General features: G+C 48.1%; 1 protein-coding gene across 5 annotated transcripts in view; it reads right to left on the minus strand.

Moving 5' to 3' along the window:
* The window catches only part of LOC119186791 (venom metalloproteinase antarease TserMP_A), a 142,171-nt gene that overhangs the window by 35,806 nt on the left and 82,420 nt on the right, over nucleotides 1-23,945 (minus strand). For 4 of the 5 annotated variants that reach the window (XM_075872030.1, XM_075872033.1, XM_075872029.1 and 1 more), the window contains 2 exons: nucleotides 19,513-19,680; nucleotides 10,784-10,919 (listed from right to left, as the gene is read on the minus strand). In XM_075872030.1, the coding sequence (XP_075728145.1) occupies nucleotides 10,784-10,919; nucleotides 19,513-19,680 (304 nt within the window). The remainder of the gene's footprint in view (nucleotides 1-10,783; nucleotides 10,920-19,512; nucleotides 19,681-23,945) is intronic. The other variant, XM_075872032.1, reaches the window with a different exon arrangement.

Below are 23,945 nucleotides of genomic sequence, written 5' to 3' on the forward strand. Positions count from 1 at the left end.
ATATGAAACTACCGCGCAAAAGTGAGCGATGCCTTGTTGACCCCGCAATGCGCCGAACTAAACAGAAGCTTTGATAGCAGATGGCCTGGTTACGCCTCCTCTTCATTCTTTACCCTCGACCAAAATGCGAGGCAATCAACGATTCAGCCAAGTGTCGGTAAACCGTAAAACATTTATAGTGATCTTTTACATATAAAAAATACGACTATTTGAAAAATATGGGGGGACCATTAATCTTGACGTTTAAGGCTTGAGCGCAGTAGTGATTTTCTGTTCCTCAAGTGCATACTCCAAACACTTAGTCCATGAAATGTTTCCGAACTTGCTATGCACCCAATATATGGCCTTAAAGGGGCAGTAACGAATGTGCCTTTTATGGTGGGTGACTGGCTTCAAACTATGAAGTCATTCAGATATTGCCATGTCCTGACGCCCGATGGCAATGTACCCTTATAACACGCATTATTATTATTTCATATTGTATTGTCACGTTTCTTGAGACAAACTTGGTTTAATGGGTTTGTTGAGGCGACTAGCCAAGCATCAGCTCTGATAGATCGTCTTTGTATTCTTTCACTCCTGGATCTCACCCCAGCATATCATGTGGCAATAGTCCCCCCTTTGAAAGCATCAACTCGATGCTCGTAAGAAAAACAAATGAAGGCATACACACGCACATATAGAGAACCAAAAGAGGGAGAGTGCCAGTACTCGCAGCGCAAATAAGTAAATTTCGCCAATGCTTGCGCCAAGCGCAAAAAGAAAAGGCATAAAAACACAGGAGAACACGAACAGCAGCAGCAGCGCAATGTCACGGCATGTCGCAACACGTGAACCACAAGGGCTACTGTGGGAAGTAGGGCTTCAGCCTATCGAAATGCACGGTTTCGTGCCGAAGCTGTCGACGAGAAGACGCTGCGCCGTCCGGAAATACTTCGTAGGTAAGATCTGTGACACGTCTAAGAGCCTTCCACGGTCCAAAATAATGGCTTAGGAGTTTTTCGGATAAGCCTGGTCGCCGGACAGGGATCCACCCCCCCTTTCGGTCCCCAGGGTGGTAGGTGACGTTCCGTTGGCGGATGTTGTAACGTCGTGCGTCTGCATATTGTTGGTGACTGGTGTTTATGCTTGCTAGCTGACGAGCTTCTTCGGCGTATTGAGTGTATTGCTCAGCGTCTGGAGCTTTGGTCACACAGAAGCATAGAATCGAGCATAGTTGGCATGTTGCGTCCGTAAACAAGTCGGAAAGGCGGAAATCGCGTTGTTTCTTTCGTTGCCGTATTGTATGCAAACATGATGTAGGGAAGAATCTCGTCCCAAGTTTTGTGTTTCACGTCATTGTACATTGACAGCATGTCCACTATGGTCTTGTTAAGCCTCTCTGTCAGTCCATTCGATTGCGGGTGATAAGCCGTCGTTTTTCGATGACTTGTGCAGCTCAATTTAAGAATAAGAATGTCCTGCATCATTCGTGCTTTAAATGACGTCCCTCTGTCCGTAATCACGCATGACGCGGCACAATGCCGTAGGACGATTTGGTGCACGAAGAACTGTGCGACTTCAGATGATGTGCCACGGGGTAACGTTTTTGTTTCAGAATAACGAGTAAGATAATCTGTCGCAACTATAATCCATTTGTTCCCAGAGGACGACAAAGAGAAGGGTCCGAGAAGGTCCATTCCCACGAGGTCAAACGGTGTCCGTGGTGGTGCGATCGGCTGGAGCAGGCCCGCGGGTCTCACAGGCGGAGGCTTGCGACGCTGGCACTCACGGCAGCCTTTCACATATCAATGTACACTAGTTGGTAGTCACGGACAGTAATACTGTGGGCGTACTCTGGCGAGAGTTCGCGAATAGCCCAAATGTCCTGACGTGGGCTCATCGTGGCACGCGAGGAGGATCTCATCACGCATGTCGGTAGGAACAACGAGTAGGAAGGTTTTGTTGCTACCACGTGCGTTTTTCTTGTAAAGAATACCTCTTCTTAGACAAAAAGAGGACAGTTCACGAGCAATGTGTTGAGGGACCTGAGAGTTCCGGCCTTCCAGGGAATCAACAGCTGGGCGTAATTCGTCGTCTGCCCACTGTTTTGACATAAATTCGGAATCGCTGACTGCGCCGAGATAGGCATCTTCATCCTCGGATCCCCTGACAGCGCGCCCCACAGGCGCTCGAGAAAGCGCGTCGGCATCTTCGTGTTTGCGCCCTGACCTGTACACAATCGTAATATCAAACTTCTGCAAACGCAAACTCCACCGAGCGAGACGGCCGGATGGATCTCTGAGATTTTCCAGCCAGCAGAACGAGTGGTGGTCAGTCACCACTTTGAAGGGACGACTGTAGAGATAAGACCGAAATTTTGTCGTCGCCCACACCACTGCGAGGAATTCTTTTTCTGATGTAGAATAGTTGGTCTCGATCAAGAAAGAGTACGACTGGCGTAAGCTATTATGTGTTCAACGCCACCGTGTCGTTGTACAAAGGACAGCGCCAAGTCCGACGTTGCTGACATCTGTATGAATTTTTGTAGCAGCGTCCTCATCAAAATGGGCAAGAACAGGGGCTGTTTGCATTCTCTGCCGTAGCTCTGTGAACGCTGCATCTTGTTCTGCACTCCAAGTAAAAGGCACGTCTTCTCGGGTGAGTCGCGTAAGAGGTTCAGCTATCTTCGGGAAGTTGGCGATAAATCGGCGATAATACGCGCACAAGCCTAGGAAACGGCGTACTGCTCTTTTATATGATGGAACAGGGAAGGCGGCGACAGCAGCAGTTTTGTCTGGATCAGGTCGAACTCCATCCGCACTAATGACATGTTCCAGAAATTTCAGCTCTTCATAGCCGAAATGGCATTTTTGGGGTTTCAGCGTGAGTTTAGCTGTGCGAATGGCTTCCAGAACCTTTCTCAGACGCTTCAGATGTTCTTCGAAGCTCTCGGAAACGATTACCACAACATCGAGGTAGACAAGGCAGCTTTGCCACTTCAAGCTAGCGAGAACTGTGTCCATCATCTTCTGAAGAGTGGCTGGGGCAGAACAGAGGCCGAAGGGAAGAACTCGGAATTCGTAAAGTCCGTCTGGAGTCACAAACGCGTTTTTTTCTCGGTCTCGTTCATCCACTTCAATTCGACAATAGCCACTCTTTAGATCGATGGACGAAAAATACTTCGCACGTCGTAATCTGTCGAGAGAGTCGTCGACCCGTGGAAGCGGGTAAACGTCTTTTTTCGTGAAGCTATTAAGCTTCCTGTAGTCAATACAAAATCGTAGCGTTCCGTCTTTTTTCTTCACTAGAACGACTGGCGAGGACCATGGGCTGCTGGATGGTTGAATAATCCCGTCATCGAGCATATCTTTTACTTGTGTCTGAATAGCCGCACGTTCTTTGGAAGAAAAGCAATAAGGCTGCTGCCGGATGGGGCGGACGTCATTGTCGGTAACAATTCAATGCTTGGCGAGGTGTGTTTACGGTCTTTGGAAGAAGAGGCGAAGCAAGACCGAAACACCCTTAAAAGGTCATGAAGTGCAGCCTTTCTCTTGTCTGACAGCGTCGAATTACTGTAGATGTGGTCTAGAAATTCCTCATCCTCATGCGTCTCCTCGGACGCGAAGCACTCCGTGACGTCGGCAACAGGGTCTCCATAGGCAACGGTGGTTCCACGGAAAAGATGCCGGTGCTCGTAGTTGAAGGTCGTAACTAGTATTTGCGACTGTTCGTTACGGACACGCACAACACTTCGGGTGGCACATACACCTTGGAGAAGCAGAAGTGATAGGTTGCTTTCAGCCACCACGTCACCGTCTCGGAAGTCTTCACAAGTGATTTCGATGGGAACAGTCGCTCGAGGCGGCAGCGTCACCTTGTCGTCAGCAACACGCAGCGCAGGTCTACGGCAGTTATGAGCGTCTCGATCTGTTGCGCCTTGAGTTGAGAAGGACACGATGCGCTCACGAAGATTTATGATGGCACCGTATTCCCGAAGGAAGTCCATGCCGATAATCAGCTGACGTGAACAGTGGCGCAGAACGAGGCAGCTGAGCACAAACGTTGACGCACGAATTTCAACTCTTGCCGCACGGTGACCCAGTGGTGTTACAACGTGTCCTCCAGCAGTTCGAATTCGCGATCCATTCCACGGCGTAACCACTTTCCTGCGATCTTTCACTAGCCTCCCGCTGATAATCGGATAGTCTGCACCAGTGTCTATCAATGCATTGACCTGAAAACCATCAATCATTCAGGTATGTCAAGTGACACGCGGTCACTGGGTTCAGATGTGGATTTCGGCGTTTCTTCGGTACTGCGATTATTATCTGATGAATGGTCTTTCGTGTTGCGTGCAAGCGTTGATGGGAGGTCTTCTGCACTTTGAGTCCCAGCGACCATGCCCCCGAAGGCCGCTGCCTTCAGTTTTCCCGACGAGGGCTCGGAGAGCGTTCCCATGCTGTCACCTCGAAACATGACTCAGTGGCTGCGGGTCTCCTCGGAGATGGTGACCGCGATTGCCGTCGTGTAAAGGGTGCACGCTGTTGCGCGAGATACTCTTCGATATCCCTCGGCCTTTGACCAACTTGGGGACGAGGTGAATTGACAGAAAATTCACGCAGGCAAAGATGACGGTATGGGCATTCGCAGTAAATGTGACCAGCCTCACCGCAAAGATAGCAGAGGGTTCGTCTGTCCGGCGTACGCCAGAGATCAGACTTGTGTGTCGGTGCACGGTGACCATCGATGTCCAAACCAGCGTGCGCTGACTTAATCGCGACTGACGGCATCATTGTCTGGATCGGGACGTATGGCATTGTCTGGATCGGGACGTGTGGCACCGTCTGAATCGGAATGCGCGGCACTGTTCGGATCGGGACGTGCGGCACTGTCTGGGTCGGGACTTCTTGACCAGAAGAAGGCGTGGTAGACCGCAAGGCTTCCGCGTACGTGCGACGGCGACTGCCATTAGCACAGGAGCCGTTTCTGGATCAACCGACATCGGCGGCAAACGATGGGCGTGCAATACCTGCTGGACCTCGTCACGGATGACACTGGTGATAGAACCAACATTGATTGGCCTTGTCCCGTACATTATTTCCATTTCTTCCCGAACGACAGATGGGATGATCTCGCGAATCTATTCGGGGCTCTTGCTCCCAGGGGTGGCGAAAATGTCGGGAGTTGAGGCAGCATTCACTTGACGGTCAAACAGCGCAGACCATTGGTGCAGTACTTGCTCCATTGTTGCTGCTTCAGTAAGGAACTCAGCGAGACACTTGGGGGGGACTATGCACCAAACCAGCAAAAAGTTGTTCCTTCACATCATGCATGAGGTGGCGCAATTTTTTTGCCATAGCAGGATCCGCTCGTTTGAAAAGCCGTGTCATGTCCTCGACGTACATCGAGACGGTCTCGTTTGGCATCTGGATGCGTGATTGTAGTGCACGGTCTGCCCGTTCGCGGCGGTCAGTACTCCTGTAAATCCCCAGAAGGCGACGCTGGAACTCGTGCCAAGATGTCAGAACAACATCCCTGTTCAAAAACCACGTCTTGGCACCGTCCTTTAGGCAAATGTACACGTTCCGGAGCTTCGCGGCATCATCCCAGTAATTTATCGCTGCAACTCGTTCAAACTCACTCAGCCAGTCGTGACACCTTCATGCTGCTCTCCGTGAAAGCGGCTAGGCATAAGTGGGTTCTGGACGGTGCAGTAGATTGGCGTGAAAGGTGTCGGAGCTTGCACGGGATCTTGTGTCGAAGTCATAGTCGCTGCGTCAGTGGTTGGTGTCTCAAGTGGTAGGCCTCGTTGGCGGCGGCTTACTCTGTGAACAGGAGTGTCCACGGGTGCATGGCTTGTGTTCCGGCTGCTGGGCGGGGTCTTGGGCATCGGGCGAATCGTGAGACGTTGTATCCAGCAACTCCACCAGTCTTGTCACGTTTCTTAAGACAAACTTGGTTTAATGGGTTTGTTGAGGCGACTAGCCAAGCAGCAGCTCAGATAGATCGTCTTTGTCTTCTTTCACTCCTGGATCTCACCCAAGTATATCATGTGGCAGTATTGTGAAGCATGTAAAAAAGACACGTGTGTTTGGTGACGAATGAAAGTTACTTTCACTGCGTTTGCAGGCAGAGGAAGTCATTTTCACAGTATTCACAAGCAGACGTGTGGCTGTATGTTAGAACATCCGTGTTTTTGCGCAAACGACCGGGATTCGATCCCCACTCGTACCAAGAATATTTGTATTTTATTCGCATTTTTCTCGATATTGCGGTCACGCGAAGACGATTCTTTTGCTCGAAACTAATAACCCTGATGCTGGATTTATAAGAAATAAGCTATGGAACACTGTGGCGTTAAAATTACATTGAGTTTTTGGTTTTGGTTATTTTGCCCCTCCTCAACTAGTCGTACTTCCATCGTCGGTGGGCGTTCATGCTTGTCGCAATCGGTTTTCGACACTTTTCGTTCCGAGTTTCGTGATGCACATAATTTGACAATGGTGGTCGCTCTAGCCGCGTCACAAACAGTGTGGAGACGCGGAGTGCCTACTATGTGCTTTATTCCGTTCAGGGGGGCGGTGCCACTGCAGCGCACCTGAGCCGCTGGCGCTTCTCGCTTAACTTCTTCTGAAATTGGGTTGCCGGTTGTGAGTTGCCATTTTCTGAAGAAGGCAAGGGTTTCTTAGCACGACGCTGCATTAAAATTTGGTTTGGTGAAAATTTATTTAGCTATTCAGCTGCTTGCTCAAATTGAAGCATATTGCACACCGAGCTCTCGGGCGAAAGTGAGAGGCCCTCAAGCAATAACCGCTCAGGTATGTGCGTGGTGGAAGCTATGCCAGTAACAACAAATTGATTTCGCAGAACGTAATCCCGTGAAACGAGCTAACAATGCGACACTGGCTCCCGTAGTGCGGCAACAAATTCATGAACCAACTCGCCTGAGTGTTCAAAGTGGCGGTGAAAACGCTGACGCTAGACGAAAATGTAGCACGACGTCGAAAAGTGGTGCCATAATTCCTCGAGTGTGGTGTTGTATTCGCCAGAAGTGGCCACGGCAGACTTATCCGTCTCCAAACAATGCAAAAGGAAGGCCCTGCGTCGGGCCGGCGTGAATTCGGCGGGTCCGGACGCCGCCAGGTACTCTTTAAGCATCCGGTCCCAGTGCTTCCGTGTCAGTAGCGGCCGGTCGGGCGTCGCAAAGAAGAACGGTGGCGAAGCGAGTACGGGGAAACTCATGCTGGGGCGGCTTGGGTATGTTTACAACATTCTCGTCGCCAGTTTAATGCCAAAAAAATGAAGTGAGCCTCCAGCCGGCAAGGTTTAAGGAACAATACCTTTCATTTACATTGTACTCTCACCCACAAAATCATAGGGACCACGTTTCCGCTAAGCCAGCCATGATCGAAAGTAGCGCAGCGCCCGAGAAGGAGGCGTTGGCCCGAGACCCGTCGCTCCTTTAACCGATGGCCTGTCTGCTTTCTGACTGGATGCAAATATCTCGCACCTTTTTTTCTTTTTTACATGACGCGTTCTTCGGTACTTGCTTTTGTCACGAGAGCAGTTATTCAGCGTAGCTGCTATCAGTAACAACCTGTCTTACAAATTGACACCTACCCAGCTACGCCGTTCGAGGCGCGTCACGGTATCTGATTCCGCTATCGAAGCAAAAAAAGTGACGGTCGCGCTGCCGACAAACGTTGTGTGAAAACTGTGAACCAACAGTATGCAGCGTGACAGCAGCGAATTCAAATGCCAGTGAATATAACAAGATTAATTTCCGGACCGGCGCTGTGGTTGACGTTGTGGTACCACTAGATGGTGCGTAAAGGTAGTTTAGCACGGCTTGTGTGGTCCGTGAACTTTTGTGGTCAACTGTATATGGTTTTGAGGGCAATAAATAAATTTGCCTCCTGGGGATTCAAGAACAGAAATGGAATCAAAACTGAATTCAACAATGGGTACCGAGCACTGTGAGTTTGTACGTTACACCATGGCACCGAGCTGATGATCCTGGCTATGCTAGGCGTTTTCAAGTTTCGCTAATTGCTGCTCGGTCAATTGGTGCGCGCGATAAAAGACGGCTGCACGAAGTGTTACCATGGTCTCTCTAGTAAACAAAGCTTCAGCAATTAGGTTATCTGATGGTACCCCTTCGGTATCGATTCACCATCTCGGAGCAGCAGCTCGTAACAGCCAGCAGCTCATTTCTTTAACAAACGTGGCTGATAGAGCGAGTGAAGTGACCTTCGTGCGCTGCCTGGGCAGCTCCAACGCAAACTTTGCGGTGGAAGCACTAAATGTAAGTACAAACCAACCTCTCACGAGATGAGCGCACGCACACGGTCGACCATGCTCTGTAGGGCAAAGTACAGGTGGTACTGTTAAAAGGTGCAGCCTCATCACCACTTCATCCAAGAATGAGCCGGGCGACGACCTTCAAAACGCACCCTTCGCGCTATCTTTCTAAAAAAAACACGCTGGAGCACGTTTGAGCTCTGCATATTGCCACGTGAGCTGCCCCACCGCGGTGGCTAAGGTACTCGGCTGCTGGTCACGGGTTCAAATCCCGGCTGCGGCGGCTGCATTTCAGATGAAGGCGGAAATGTTGTTGGCCCGTGTGCTCAGATTTGGGTGCACGGTAAAGAACCCCAGGAGGTCAAAATTTTCGGAGCCCTCCACTACATCGTCTCTCATAATCATATCGTGGTTTTGGGACGTTAAGCCTGACATATTAATATTGCCACGCGGTAAATAGTCTGTATAAATAGCTCGCCGTTTTCAAGTGACTGCTTAGAGTATAGAGTATGGTGGACAGCGACTATGCCTTTGCAAGGAACCCAGCAAATTAACTAATCAACCACTGTCGGAGGAAAGAATTTTACGATATCAATAGGATGCGATGTCACAGAAGAAAGCCCTGCAAGTGCTACTGCAATTTTTGCGATCGACCAACCTCTCTGAATGGTTGTAGGCAGAACGCCCTTCCTGTGGGTGTTTTGTTTTCTCCTGAGGGCGCGTGCACTTTTTTCTCTCTCTCTACACCCTCTTTCTTGCCCCTATTTCTCCACCCCCCATGCTGGGAGCGTGGTGGTTTGGGGTAGTTGGTATGACATGACGATTGTAATAGCGCACAATAAGAAGACGAGCACTTGTCTTCTTCTTGTTCCTTTGCCATCGTTCTGATCTCACGCTATAACAATCGCCAAGTGCTGGGTATACCGAACCAGATGACAATATCTGGTTTATCTCCTGGCCTTCTTTTTTTTATCTCTCTCTCTAGCTCGCTGTTGGTACGTATGGTCTATGACTGAGCCGTTTAACGCAGCGAGCTGGGAAGTGAGGGGTCGTACATTCGAATACACGGTTGCGCACTTCGAGAAACACTTCCTTCGATTTGTGTTCCTTTTATAAGAATACATATGCTCTGAAGAGCTTCACTCGAGATCTGAGGGTGTTATGTTTACCAGCAGCAAGGAGGCGTGACCACAGAGACAGCAGTGTTTAGAAGCACGAGCGCAGCATTAGTGCTGCTGGGCACATATTATAAAAATGCATATACAAAACATGACGACCATGGCAGTGACGACAGTGATAGCAAGAGGCAGTAAAGATTGTCCATGTGTGCGTATTTCCAATTATTTGCGAATAATGACTACAAGGTAAAAGTTCACCCATCCAGAGTAAATGCCACCACCACACTCTAGCTTCATACCTGACGAAGCAGTGCATGCACAGTTGTTCATGACATTACTTCTGGTTGAGTGGTTACGAGTAAGGTCTCTGTATATTCAAGTGAGCTGCGTGCTTTGTCCATGCGGGCGGGCTTGGGACAGAACAATGTATGGGATAGCGAAGCAGAACAGCTATGCAATTGCTCGTTAGGCAACACGTAGTGGCGTGGTCGCTGCACGCCACTTTTTTGTGTTCGAGTTGGGCAGATTAAAACTGGCCTAAACAACTCCGCTGTCAAAAAGCGCTGATCAAGAAAAGTCGAGTGATACAGCCATAGAATCGAACAAGTATGTGTTACCATCATTTCGGAATGTGCTTCTTTCATTCTTTCAGACGTTTCCATCGTGGTATGAAATAAATATAAACTATTCGGTTTGCTGTGCTTAAAATACTGGAGAATAGAGTTTTGAACATGGCGGAGTAATTGCTTCTGAAAAAAAGGTTACTTTGGCCTTTTATAATACTATGCCTTTTAACGCCTGCGGAACGTATAGAGCACCAAAATGCATTGTCAGTGAGGATGAAAAAACTTTGAAGAAATAACACTTGTGCGTAGGCGCTTATGTTGTTGAAAGTCAGAATTTGAAACAAATACACGAGCATAAACTTTGAGCGCAGCACTGATTCGAAGTAAAAATAATGTATTTACGTGATTATTACGCGACCACAAGGGTAGCGCAAGGGACGAGGTATTTATTGCAGGCTTCCGCGGTTGCGTTTTCGATGGAGGCGAAAGTGTTTGAGGCCCAGAAGATCAGATTTAGGTTCATGAAAAAGAACACCAGGTGGTGGAAATTTCCACAGCCTTTCACAATGGCGTGGCGTCTCTCGTAATCATGTCCTGGTTTTGGGATGTTAAACCCCCGATATTCTTAAGGTGACTTTCGATTGGGTCGAGGAAGAAAAAAATATTACTCATGCTGAATATTTCATTTTCCACACAACTTGAACTTCGATATTGGATTTAAGCGCGAAGGTCGACTTGCAGTTGCGCAAATGGGAAAAAAGCTCGCGTTACATTAAAATAGATACGTAGTAATAGAACAGCGATATAAGCACTTACGTTTTGTGGCTCTACGTCCAGATGTTCTGGGTGCTTCTTTTGACAAAATGTTTCTGGAGTCATATTCTGCCCGGGATAAAACTTGTTCGAGTAGTTGGCTTTTGTATGGACCTGTATGCAAGCCTCCTGCAAAGTGCTGCGTAAGGAAAAATACAACACCCTCGTTACTTGCGTCTGTTTGTTGCTTTGTTTAATAACACTGTCGACCCAAACTGTAGCTTCTTACAGGTGTGGAAGCACAACTTTACAAGACAGCATATAATGCCATGTTGAAATTCGAGCAAAATATAAAACGGCCGAGAAGTACGTTACAAAATATAGACATAAAGCGAACAAAGGCGTGCACGCTGAACCTTGTGCGCTTTGAAAATAAAATAAAACACGGGCATGCACACATATGCTGGGCGCATTAAAACAAAAAAAAATAAACAGATAGGGACACAATACGTAGAAATCAGGCAGTCAAGAAAAAAACCTATTAAAAACAAGGCCTATAATCGATTCGTAACGAGGCGTGCTAATCCTGTCGTGCCTGCAAAATGACCGAGTCAAGCGTGAATATCACAGCTGGTCAAGCAGTATTTACAATTTACACCTTCAATTTTGGTGCGAGCGCTGGTTTCACGTCCAGGCGACAAGTTGACCCAAAATATTAGGGGATGTTCCTATTCCGTAATCACTTCAAAGAGGTATAGGGTTCCGTCTGGTGTCACAGACCCGCAATCAAAGAACACAAAATATTCTCTGAAACTTCACGAAAAATAAAATGGCACCCTTTGCTCATGGCTTTTGTTTCTTTGTTATGTTTTGCTAATTTTCTTTCCTTCTTTCCTGTATTTATCTACGTTTTCTTTTATAACATCTTTTCTCTCTCTCTCTCTGGCTCCCAGTCACTTCTTCCTATCTCTGCTTCTCTATTTCTCATTGTTACTACAATATGTTTTACTCTCTCCTCCTCTTCTTTCTCTCCTTCTCACCACCGTAAATCCTTATCGCATTTCCGATGCAAACCCTTTTGCTGTACTACACCACATGTAAAAGACTATGCTAGACTCTGCTAGAGTGTCTGCCAAGTTGGTCATGGTAGAACCTTGAACACGCCTTATCGAATTTCAAGGGAGGCCTGTAACCTTTTTTCTCCAATTTTTAGTTGATGATCTCCACATTGTCGTAGAAGTGTTTATTATCCTAAATGTTATCTTTTATTCACTATATGCGACGCTAACAAGCCCGTAATAGAGGAAAAATATTTTAGACCGGACTGGTACTCCATCTTGGTGAGGTGTTTGGCCTCACCCCTTTGTTGTTTGTATAACACGATGTGAAGAACTTTCGTTGTGAAGAACTCACGCTGTGTTGGCTATTGAGTGTTTATGAGTAACGCTTGAGCGCTTATTGTCGCCATGTGGTCGTACTTTTGTTTGCTTGATTTTTTATTACGCAAATACTTGACTGAATACTATGAAAAAAAAATAGACAGCCGAGTGGTTTTGACGCTGGCTTTTGGATAGAGAGTTCTCAAGAGCTTCATCAAGGGTTTTTTTTGCCAATATTTTTCTTTCTATTTTTTTCTCTTTCTGTTTAATCGTCATCTTGCCAAACGGAGTTCTTATAGGCCAAGCCGAAAAAAATGGCACACCTGTTCTAGGAGTGCAGCAGCAGGAGATGAACATGAAGACGTGAATATGGTGATCTCGTGCCGGTTTGAGAGAGAGAGAGAGAGAAACAACTTTTATTGAAACGGCAAGTGTTAGAGGAGTTGACTCCCCTCCCTTAGATGGCAGCTAGGAGTCCTTGGGCCCTAGCGGCATCTTCGGCTTGCCTGATGACCTGTAGTTGGTCCTCGATGCTTGAGCTTAGCAGCGCGGTCTCCCACTGCTCCGTATTCATGTATGTGTTTGGCCCCTTCACGATGTTGGGGCAAGCCCAGATAATGTGTTTGAGGTCCGCCCGCTGATTGCAGTGTTTACATCTGTCTGAGTAGAGGTCCGGGTAACAATGATTATAAGCGATTGGGTTTGGGAACGTGTTTGTTTGTAATAGGCGCCACGCTGTCGCCTGCTGCTTATTTAATGAGGAGTGTGGTGGCGGGTAATGCTGCCTCCCTAATCTGTAGTGCTTGGTAATTTCGTTGTAACTGAACATGCGGTCTCTCTCCGCACGCGGGCTCCGCGTCATTCCTTCCCCTGCTCGGCTCGCTAACTCTCGAGCTAGGGTGTGTGCGGTTTCATTGCCCGGGAGGGAGGAGTGGGCGGGCGTCCATATAACATAAACGTCGCGCTCTCCGCGAAAGTTATTTAAGATTCTTAACGCCTCTTTCGAGACCCTTCCGTTAGCGAAGTTATGAATCGCGGTTTTAGAATCACTGATTACGACGCTGGCCCTTGTGGACGCAAGCGTCAGCGCTATGGCCGTTTCTTCAGCGATTTCCGAATTTCCTGTTTTAATGGTGCCGCTAGCAAGCAGGTGGCCCGCTTGATTTGAAGCGACTATTGCCATGTGTCGACCGTCTGTATATTCGGCTGCATCTACATATACCACGTCCGCGTCATGTTGAAACTTCTTGTGCAGTGCTCTCGCTCTTGCATTCCTCCGCTCCCGGTGATGTTCGGGATGCATGTTTCTGGGTAACGGAGGTATTATGATGCGCTCTCTGGTTTCTTTTGGGATATCGTATTTATTGCCGCTTTGGCCAGCGTACGTTATTGCAAGTTTGTGCAGGATGTGTCTTCCCGTGTTGCTTTGCGCGAGTCGTTCATATTGCGCTATCATATGAGCCTCAATAAGTTCGTCTAGCGTGTTATGCATTCCTAACGCTTCGAACTTTTCGTTAGACGTGGTGATCGGTAATCCGAGGGCTTGCTTATATGCTTTTTTAATTATGCATTCTATCTTTTGTTTTTCCGCCACTTGCAACTTGAGGTATGGGGTCACATACACTATGCGGCTGACGACGAAGGCTTGGATGAGCTGCACTAAGTTGTGTTCTTTCACGCCGTAGTTTTTGTTGGCGATTCTTCGAATCATTCGAATGGTTTGTTGGGTGTTGTTATCCAGGAACTTTATTGCTTCCCCGTTATGTCCGTTCTCAGATATTCGGAGTCCCAGAACTCTTATGTGTTGTACCTGAGGTATTGGGTAACCTCCTGCTAAGATTGTGATGTTGTGTCGTTCGTGAATGCGCTTGCGACCTCTGCTTGTAGGTCTGTAGAGTAATAACTCCGATTTTTGAGGAGAGCATTTTAGGCCATTGTTCTCCACGTATCGCTCTACCGTATTCACTGCTTGTTGTAAAATCTCTTCTATGTGACCGTCGCTCCCGCCCGTCACCCATAGGGTGATGTCATCCGCATAGATACTGTGCTGAAGCCCTTCGACGCGTTCCAGCTCTGAGGGTAAACCAAGCATCGCCACGTTGAATAGGAAAGGGGAAAGCACCGAACCTTGTGGTGTTCCCTTGTTGCCTAGAACGAATTCTTCGGATTCCGCTTCCCCGGCCATGATTGTAGCTTTACGGTTGGTGAGAAAATCTTTTATGTAATCGTACACTCTCCGACCTACGTGTAGGTTTTGCAAGTTGCGCAATATGGCCTCGTGGGTGACGTTATCAAATGCCTTCTGCAGGTCAAGGTCCAGAATGGCTTTTGTATCCAGGGTGTGCGTTTCGGCGTCTATGATTTGATTCTTTAGCTGCAACATGACGTCTTGCGTCGAGAGTCTTGGTCGAAAGCCGATCATGGTGTGTGGGTATAGCTCGTTGTCGTCCATGTATCTGACGAGACGCGTTAAAATTACTTTTTCCATGAGCTTTCCAATGCAGGACGTCAATGAAATGGGCCTGAGATTTCCGATGAGCGGCTTTTTGCCCGGCTTGGGTATTAATATGATTTTGGCGGTTTTCCATTGCTGGGGTATGGCGCCCTTCTCCCAGCATTCGTTTATGTACTTTGTGAGAGCGGTGACGGATTCGTCATCTAAGTTGCGAAGTGTTTTATTTGTTATACCGTCGGGACCCGGGGCGGACTTGGGATTGAGTCGTCCGAGTTCGTATCGAATCTCTGCCTCTGTTATGGAGGCGTCGAGGTCGACGTTATCCTTCCCTTCGTACTCTGGGAGTCGCGCCTTTGTGGCATCTCCTACGTATGTCTGGCGTAGCTCGCGTAAGAGCTCTGCTTCTGTACCTGCGTAGCTGTGTAGTATCCGTTGCAGGTTTTGTCTTTGTGTTGTTTTCGTGCCTTCTGGATCAAGGAGGCCTCGGAGAATGTTCCAAGTTTTGGACATTCCGAACTGCCTGTTCATTAAAGTGCACATGCCTGCCCACTGCTGCTGGGACAGCCTATTTGCGTAGTCTTCTATGTCTCTGTCGAGCGCGACGATTCTCTTTCTTAGACGCCGGTTGTGCTTTTGACCTTTCCAGCGCTCTTGCAGGCTGCGTTTTGCCTCCCACATGTGTAAGAGCTTGCTGTCCATTTCTTCCATTCCTGCCTCTTCGGGAACATGTTTGGTGGCTTTCTGCACGCTACGCTGGAGTGTGTCTGTCCACTTCTGTATATCTTCGATGGTCTCTGTAGCATCGTCCTCTCTTATCTTACGAAAGGTGTCCCACTCGGTTAACATTAATTTTCTACCTTTCTTTTTACGCGTACCTGCTTGTAAAATTGTGCATACAATGTAGTGATCGCTGCCTAGATTTACGTTAGTGTTGGTCCAATGAGGGTTGGATATATTCTTTATGAATGTAAGGTCCGGCGTGGTGTCTCTACTGACGCTGTTCCCCATTCTGGTAGGGTCTTGTGGGTTAGTTATTAGCGTGAGCTCCTCGTGCTGCGCGTCGTTCCACAGGTTGCGGCCTTTAACGTTTTCGATGGTGTAACCCCAGGCGGCGTGTGGTGCGTTAAAGTCGCCCACGACGATCAGTGCTTGTCTGCCCGCTACGTTTAGCACTTTGCGGAAAAGCGAGCCAAACTTTACCTTTTGTCGTGGTGGACTGTACACGTTCAGCACAAACAAGCTTCCCTCCTTTTTTCGAGACGGGAGAATTTCTAGTAGGACGTGGTCTATGTTGCGTACGCCAGTATCGTGTTCTACAGCCGTTATATTACGATGTATCAGTGTGGTTACTGTTGCTTTTTCAGCTAAAGTGCTATATGATTTGTATCCTGATAATTTTGCGGTCCCCCCAGTTTCCTGGAGGGCGATTACATCTGGTGCTTGCTTGGTTTTTACGAATTGCTGCAGGTTACCCCGCTTACGACGAAACCCACGACAATTCCACTGCCAAATCGTGTATTCATTAGGCGGCGCCATGTTGGCTACTCGAGTTTTCTATGCAGCTGTTCTCAGCCGCAGGTGGTCTGCTGTACGGCTTGCTCTTGACCGGCCTCGCTCCTGCGGGTCGGGCGTCTTTCGAGACGTTTTCCAGCTGCCCTACCCTACCCTCGAGGGTGTCGAACCTCTGAGACATTTCATCTCGCATCTGCGTTATCTGCTGTTGTAGGTCCGCGCGCATCTGCATGAATTGCTGCTGTAAACCTACGAACATTTCCTGAAACATGCCTTTTACTTCTCCGAGTGTAGAGTCGCTTTGCTCATCGGCGTTTTCCTTTGCCCTTCGTTTATGCGGTGGCGTTTCTCCACTCATCGACGCGGGAACGGGCGTCGCCGGAGCTCGAAGAGGTGTCGACGCCCTAATGGGTGTTGGCGTGGTATGGGTCATCTCTGAGTGTTTTGGGTTCTTAAGCTTAGCGTTTTCTACTTTAAGCATTTTTACCTCTTCCCTTAGCGTCGCGTTTTCTCGCTTTATTTGCTCTAACAACTGTCTGATCTGTGTTATTTCCTGTTCTAAGGCGGACCCCGCGCGTGTAGGTGTAACAGCAGTGCCAGAGACCGCGTCTGCAAAGCCATCACGAAGATCTGAGTGGGAGAGCAAGAACACGAAGCCAGTACCCGGTTTGAGGTGTTGAGTTTTTTTTCCAACAGACTAGCTACGGCGAGCTTCAACAGCTTCACTCTCAAAAATTTGCAACACTTTGTACTGTACTGACGGATTGAAACGGGACACTCGGCGATAGTTACAACGCGAAAACAGAACGACGACAAAGAGACAAGAAGGACACGAAGGATACGAGACAAGAAGGACGCGTCGTTCTGTCCTCGCGCTATAACTATCGTCATGTCATACTAACTAGCCCAAACTGCCACACTTCTAAGGGACTTTTGGAGCGTATGGTTGCCGGTAAATGTGCCACCACTCATGGGTGCTCTTGGAATCACTATGGTGGATTGTGGCAGAGAGTGAGGAAGAGGACACCAACGGAGCAGCATTGCTGCTACCAGTCGCTAAGTATTCGGCATTTAGTTCACAAAGTGCACACTGTCAGCGTGGCAATGCGAGGCTCGCGCATACGTGCACTTTCGCATGTTGGTTCATCAAAGTGGTTCGCCACTGTGCACCACTTATACCGTGGTGCCAGCAGACAACCCTCTCGGCCTGCGCGCTTAGGTGATGTATGCATTCTGTACAGGTAGGAGGCGGGATTCAGCTAGACGATTGCGCCTTGCATGCGCTCGTAGGTAAGATAAACTTCTCCATTGAAGCACAAAAAGTTTACGTCGTGCTTTCAGTCACGACATAAAAGAAAGTTTTCTTTTTTTGGTCCTCAACTTTGCAGTGCAGCCTTTACCTCCCTACATATCGGAAGCCTGCCTTCGTGCAACACGGCAACAATATTGTGTATTAGTGTCTGTGACTCAAACTGTGACCTATCCTTTATTAAAATTGCAGAATCTGGCTCGTTTTTTTTTTCTGGATGATAGCTCTATGAAGCGTCGCCACGCAAAACAGCCACCGAACTGGCTGCTCGGGGCAAAACAACAAAATAACAAGGCTTAGTTGCAATCTTGCACGCGAACAGGCCAGTGACTACGGCTTTTTCTTTTAGATGCGGAAGCATCTTATACTCGCGCCTTGTAGTGCGCCGTCCGCGCCGTCCGCGCCGTCCGCACCGCTTCTCGAACATTCGACAGCTGACGCGCGCGCATGCGCCGCCGCGCCGTCTCCTCCTTCTTCCACCATCTGTGCATCCCTTCCTCCTCTACACACCGCGCGCGCTTCACTCCTCCACCATCTGTGCACCCTCCCTCCTCTGCACACCGCGTTCGACATCTACAATTCTCCTGATTCTCCAGTGGACGCGCATGCACCGTCGCGCTTCGAGAACATTCAACAGCTGACAGTGCATGCGCCGTCGCATTGTATATATATATATACTCAAGGTCGGCGCTCGCTCAGTTGCCGCTCGTCGGTTGGTTTGTACGGTTCGTCGACGTCCAAGGTCGCGGTGAAATGAATTCCAACGAATCCACAAACACAATGATCGACGTCTCTTCGACCAGCGCCGCCCTTTCGCATACGTGTGTACGTGTTCACTCATTTAACACCCCCTCCTACAACCACGTTAACCAATTTAGCCATCGACCCAAGTAAGTCGCAATTTAACACCCCATTTCACAACCACGTTAACCAATTTAGCCATTGACCCAAGTAAGTCGGACTTTAACACCCCGTTAACCGTTTATATGCTCCGCATCCTCCTCAGTGTTCCCCCGAGGGAAGCTGCGGGCAATTTTTTAGTTGTGACAAGAAGCACGACAACCTGTCTATGCTTTTGTGCTGCTTAACTATCGTGTCTATGAGCGTAAGTCCGTCACAATTTTCTAGTTGAAGGTTCCTTACTTGCTCGGCATGTATGGCGCATCTTTAAAGGCACAGGACAAGAGCGTCGTCTGCTGGCACCGCAGTATCGCGGTGCCAGCAGACGACGCTCTATCCTGTAGCAGCATGCCGCAGTATCGCGGGCTTGGTGGCACCGCACCACCGAGCCCATTCTAGCGACATGCGATAGCACGCGAGTCTTGCAGTGCCACGCTGGCAGTGTGCAGCTTGTGAACTAAATGCTGACTCTTCAGCAACCGCAAAGAGTAATCCTACTCTGTTGGTGTTTTCCCCCTCACTCATCCTACAATGGAACACCTTGGTTCCACGATCCCCCACGAGTGGCGGCACACGTGCCGGCGGCCACACGCTGCGAGTTTCAATCCACGAGTACCGTACATACTTCAAGGTTTGAGCCCCATAACCTTCTTCACACTTGGTAATGTACCAAGGTACGCAATTGGGTACCACACTCTCTGCGAGATGAGAGCCACGCGCGTAATAAACTAATGTCTGTGGTCGATCGCAATGTTACTCTCTTTCCACATGTCCTGTTCTGCACAACGTGGGGCTGTGCTGTTAGGTGGTGTTGCACTGCCGTCAAAATTGATCTGCCCGCGACTGATTGAATATGTGTTCAATGATGCAGCCAATTGATCACATGATGTGGTGACATCATCGGGGGATGCTACCCCGACATCTTAACGATATCACAAATACTCTCTCCGCATTGTTACAACCTCTGCTCAAATTATGAACGAAGTAGCCCTCATAAAATTGTCAGTATTGCAAATTGCTTCAACCATAGCTTTTTCGTTTCATCACCAGCCTACGAAAATCCGTCGTATACTATACATTACCTACTACATAGGAAGGCCCCTCTACCAATGCCCGGTTGGCAAAGCGCAGAATCAAACCTGCGTCCTCGAGCTTCATTGTAGAACGCGCCAGGAAACATAATGAAGCAGTTCCTGCCTGACTTATGAGCTCATGATATCTAAGTGTCTTCACCTACCAGACAAAAACTTTGATTTGAGCCATTGAGCAGTTTGAAAGCTTGTGCATATTCACTCCATTGGGCGCTGTGCTCATCAAGTATCCATCATCCCACGAACAGTTAAGCGCATCGGGATAACCTTCGATGGCAAGCGTTATATTTTCGTCATCATGACTCGCCCCTAGTCTGCGCAAAAAAGAGAAAACAAGCCTGTTAACGGTGAATGCCTCAAGGAACACTTCGCATTAACACTGTATCAAAGGACGTGAAATATGTGGGCAAAACATGTTTCACTTCAGTGAGCTCTCGGTGTTAGCTTTCCTGGCTTTTGCATGGCTATTTTATTCATGAATATTATGTGCCTCTACTACACCTCATTGTAGCTTATATGAGTGTTTGATGTCAGACAGAATTAGGTGAGCACTTTATTATTTAATAACAGTGAGCTATTGTAGCGTGTAAAAGTTCAAAACACTTACTTCGCTCACAGACGTTGATAGGAGTGGTACAAGGTGTGTAGTTCCTAGACAGTCGGGGACATGTTGAAGTCGTATGCTACCATGAAAACCATGGAACCTTCGCACTAATGCTGGAGTTACCTTGTCCTTCATGTTATTGGGGCCCGTATGATCCTGTTGAGTAGTCTAGTCCACAGTGTATAGAACAGACAGGTGCTGACACTCACCCCGCAACGCCCGAAAAAGCGCAATGCCAGTGCGTCCAGATAATGTTAGGGCCGTCATCAGTTATCTGACAGCTTCATCAGTGCCTTCTTTGACGGCGCTACAACGAGCAGGGTCAGCCGTCTCGGCAGCACGCTTGGCCGAAATGCGCATGCTTCCTCGGCCTTTGAGCTGGTATGTGTGACCACGCTGTTTAGAAGCCATGCGTTTTGTTCGCGTGCGTTTAATGCAGTCTATCAATGTAGGTGACGTAGAATTGCTCAGAAGACCCCGCAACGGGAAGAAATTGTTTTGAACCGAACCACAGTTCTGACTATTGGACTGGTGCGGAGCGTGTGCCTCTCTTTTAAGTGCCGTCTGACAGTGATCGTCTGGGGCAGTGGCGTCGTGCAATACCAAGAACAAACCAAAATTTAATGCCTACGGGCCATATTTGCGCCAAGAATTTTACGGAGGGCATGACTTCCACGGAATTTCACGCATAGTTCAAGGGGAGAGTGCTACTCGACGTGCCGAAGAGGCCATTCACGCCTTATTCCCGAACTTCTCGAAGTACCACACATGGTCAAGTACAGCGAGGGCTAGTGGATTCCTGTTGACAACGCTACTTTCCAGGATCACCGGAGCATGACTGACAATAATGTTACGTATGACACCTTTGCACATGCTGTATGGAGCCGTTTCGTAGGCACCGACTTCGAAGTCCTTCCCCCAACCTGGATTAAGCTGATTATGGAGTATTTGTCATGTTGTGCCTCTCTGGGGTACTAGCAGGCATAATAATTTGCTGTTAGTTAGGACAGATTACGTCCTCATTTGTCTGTGATTGGTTGAGTCCGGCCGCATCCACGATAGCTCTTCCAATGAGGGTGGGCCCTGTCTTGGTAATGTTAAGTCTTCCTCTTGGTCTTATCACAGTTCTGATGTGTTCCTTCAGCATCAGTGGCATGCGAGATCCTGTCACAATTAGTTTTTTCAATATATGGCCGCCCGTCTTCTTCCTGGGAGCCCTGCTGATGCAATGTCCATCCTGACTCAAAGCGCTTGCATGTTGGTTGACTCTGCCGGCTACGACACTTGTCCTCTTCAAAGATGCTGTTTTCTAGCCATATTCCTAAGTAAACTCTTCGAGGGGCAAATCCACAATCATCTCCGTCATCACTGACTTGTCGGGAGGAGTCGCTGATGATACCGTGGCAGCGCCGTGTGGCGCGCGCTAAGGCCTAGCACAGTGGTGGTTCGGTCGGATCACAAAGTCTTAGAAACTGGGAAACTGAACCCAACGTGAGAGTCTTAGTACCTGAGCGATCCACAGCACTCCGCACTTTGATTGGTACACCTCTTAGGAGCATTGTGTGTGATTTCCAGGCCGAAAATTTTTCAGGAAACAAGAATTTCATTGCGTCAGCAGCTTTTCACTGGGTACGTTTACGGCGGCGCCATCGGACGGCTCATAGCACGTTGTTCCCGTGAGACTAAACATTATCTGACCCTCAGGCGCACTTAGTGGCAACACGTCAATATTCTTACACCATGGTCTAGTCGAATACTGGTTAAATCAAACTGCCAGTTGGGTACTTTGGCCACCTTACATGTGCACACCTTTCTCGACGTGACGTAAAGGAGGAACGGACATGATCAGAGAAAAAAAACGTAGGTGGCTACATTCATGTGAAAATAGATGACCGACGAAGCTGTATTAACACTGATGCTGTAGACAACTTTCCTCTATAGTGAACTGGGTCACCGCAAGTAGCTCTAGTGTAAGCGAACTGTGCCGTCTCACCTACTCCAGTTCCTCTCCAGGCTCTACATCGTACTTCAGCGCCACCACACTGCGCCGAATGCAGTGCCACCTCAACACTCTTCCCATTTAACCTTGTCATTCGTTACACGTAACCTCCATGGTTACGTACGGCAGAGCGCCCTGCCAGAGCTATATTCAGTGGCCATGTTCCTGTCTATCGACGATACGGACGCGAGCCGCACGGCCAATGCATGGGCTAGAGGGAAATTGATTAACTACGAAAACGGCCCCGCCTGGACGGCCGCTTCAGAGAAACCTTGAAAGAAGGACCACATGCGTCTCGAAATAGAGGGTCATCTTAAACGTGGGTGCTACTGTTTTCACATTAAAACTTTCCGACACAGCCACACAAAAGGCTGCCATAGATGCTTGACAATATCCACCACATCATCTGCAGATGCGTGATGTGTGCATCTAAGCAGTCGTGAAATAATGTATACTTTGCACAGACTTTGGGCACTCTCCACACAAAAAAGAAAATATTCGTCGCACGGGCATCTTAGCCATCGACAACGCGCGCTAACATTCTTGTTGAACCTGAGTGATCCAAGCAAAAAATAACAGTTTCTAGAGTACTAGAGTGTGTGCTATGTATTGACTGCTGTACGTAATATGTAGCGCACATGCACACATAAAAAAAAACGACACAAGTCGCTGCAAAGCACAACAACCAGGAACCATTTCTGTGCCTGTGACGACACCACTTCATCTCACCCAATTGACGAAAAGCAGGCTTTGTGGACGCTTTTCAGACTGACCTCTCTGTATTCACTTTATTAGGCATTACTGACGTTTTTTTTCAATATTTTTTGTCCTTCGGCACCAAGAGATACCAGAAAGCGTGTTCTTCCTATAAAAACATGCTGCTATTCTCTGAAACTTCTAGCACAATTAGTATACCTCGGTAGAAAAGTTGTTATGGCGCTTGGCTGCTGATATAGAGTTTCTTAATATACACTAGAGGGAACTCTGGCGCTAGTGTCTATGGGAGCTGCAACACACAACGCTTCAGCGAGCATGGGAATGATGGGTAGTACACACATTTGTCTAATTTTCGTACTTCTGGCCTGCTTCTGGCTCCGTGTGTGTTCGTGTGGCTTGAGCTGTTTTTTCACGAAAACATAAATTAGCAAATGTTCAGCGTTTGCGCTTCACAACCTTATTTTTTTAGGTTTACCATTTCGAATCAAGCCATTAAGTTCAAAAGGGTTCGTTTTTTCTTTCAAAACAAAACTGAAACACCGCAATAAACGAAGCCGCAAATACGATTCACCGCCCGCAAGTACGAAGACTAGGCAATTGTGTGTACTACCCATCGTTCCCATGGTCGTTGAAAAATGGCAGTGCCAGAGTGCCCTCTAGTTAATTTTGGGAAACTCTATGGCTGCTGACTAGTAGGTCGCCGACTCAATCCCGGCCGTGGCGGTTGCATTTCTACGGAGGCGAAATGATTGAAGACAATGTGCTGTGCGATGTCAGTGCACGATAAAGAGCACGAAATGTTCAAAACTCCGGAGCCCTGCACTACGACGTCAGTCATAATCGTTTCGTGGTTTTCAGACGTAAAACCCCGGATAATGTCTTGACCGAGCATAATGACAAACTCCAGAACAACAAAACAAGCTTAAGTCACCTGGCCCATCGGCATTTTGTATCTCTGAGCGCATCCTAACGCTCATGTGCCCAACCGGAGCACATGCACATATTTTAACTTCTGAAGGCCCTTAAACTCAGCGGACCTATACACTTACACGTCGAGCTGTATGTTTAAGCTAACTTATGTCAACCAATATTCAAACTCAGTAGGCCTGTAGTCCTACACTCTGAACTGTATATTTAAGCTGAATTGAACAAACAATCTGCTTGTTCACAAAAACACAAACAGAAAACCCAGCTTATCTCACACAACAGAGGTTCGCGATTCTTTATAAGGCAGCCACACTGAAACGCTAAATGCATGT

The sequence above is a fragment of the Rhipicephalus microplus genome, chromosome 8, assembly GCF_043290135.1.
Source record: "Rhipicephalus microplus isolate Deutch F79 chromosome 8, USDA_Rmic, whole genome shotgun sequence".
Classification (NCBI taxonomy): Eukaryota; Metazoa; Arthropoda; class Arachnida; order Ixodida; family Ixodidae; genus Rhipicephalus; species Rhipicephalus microplus.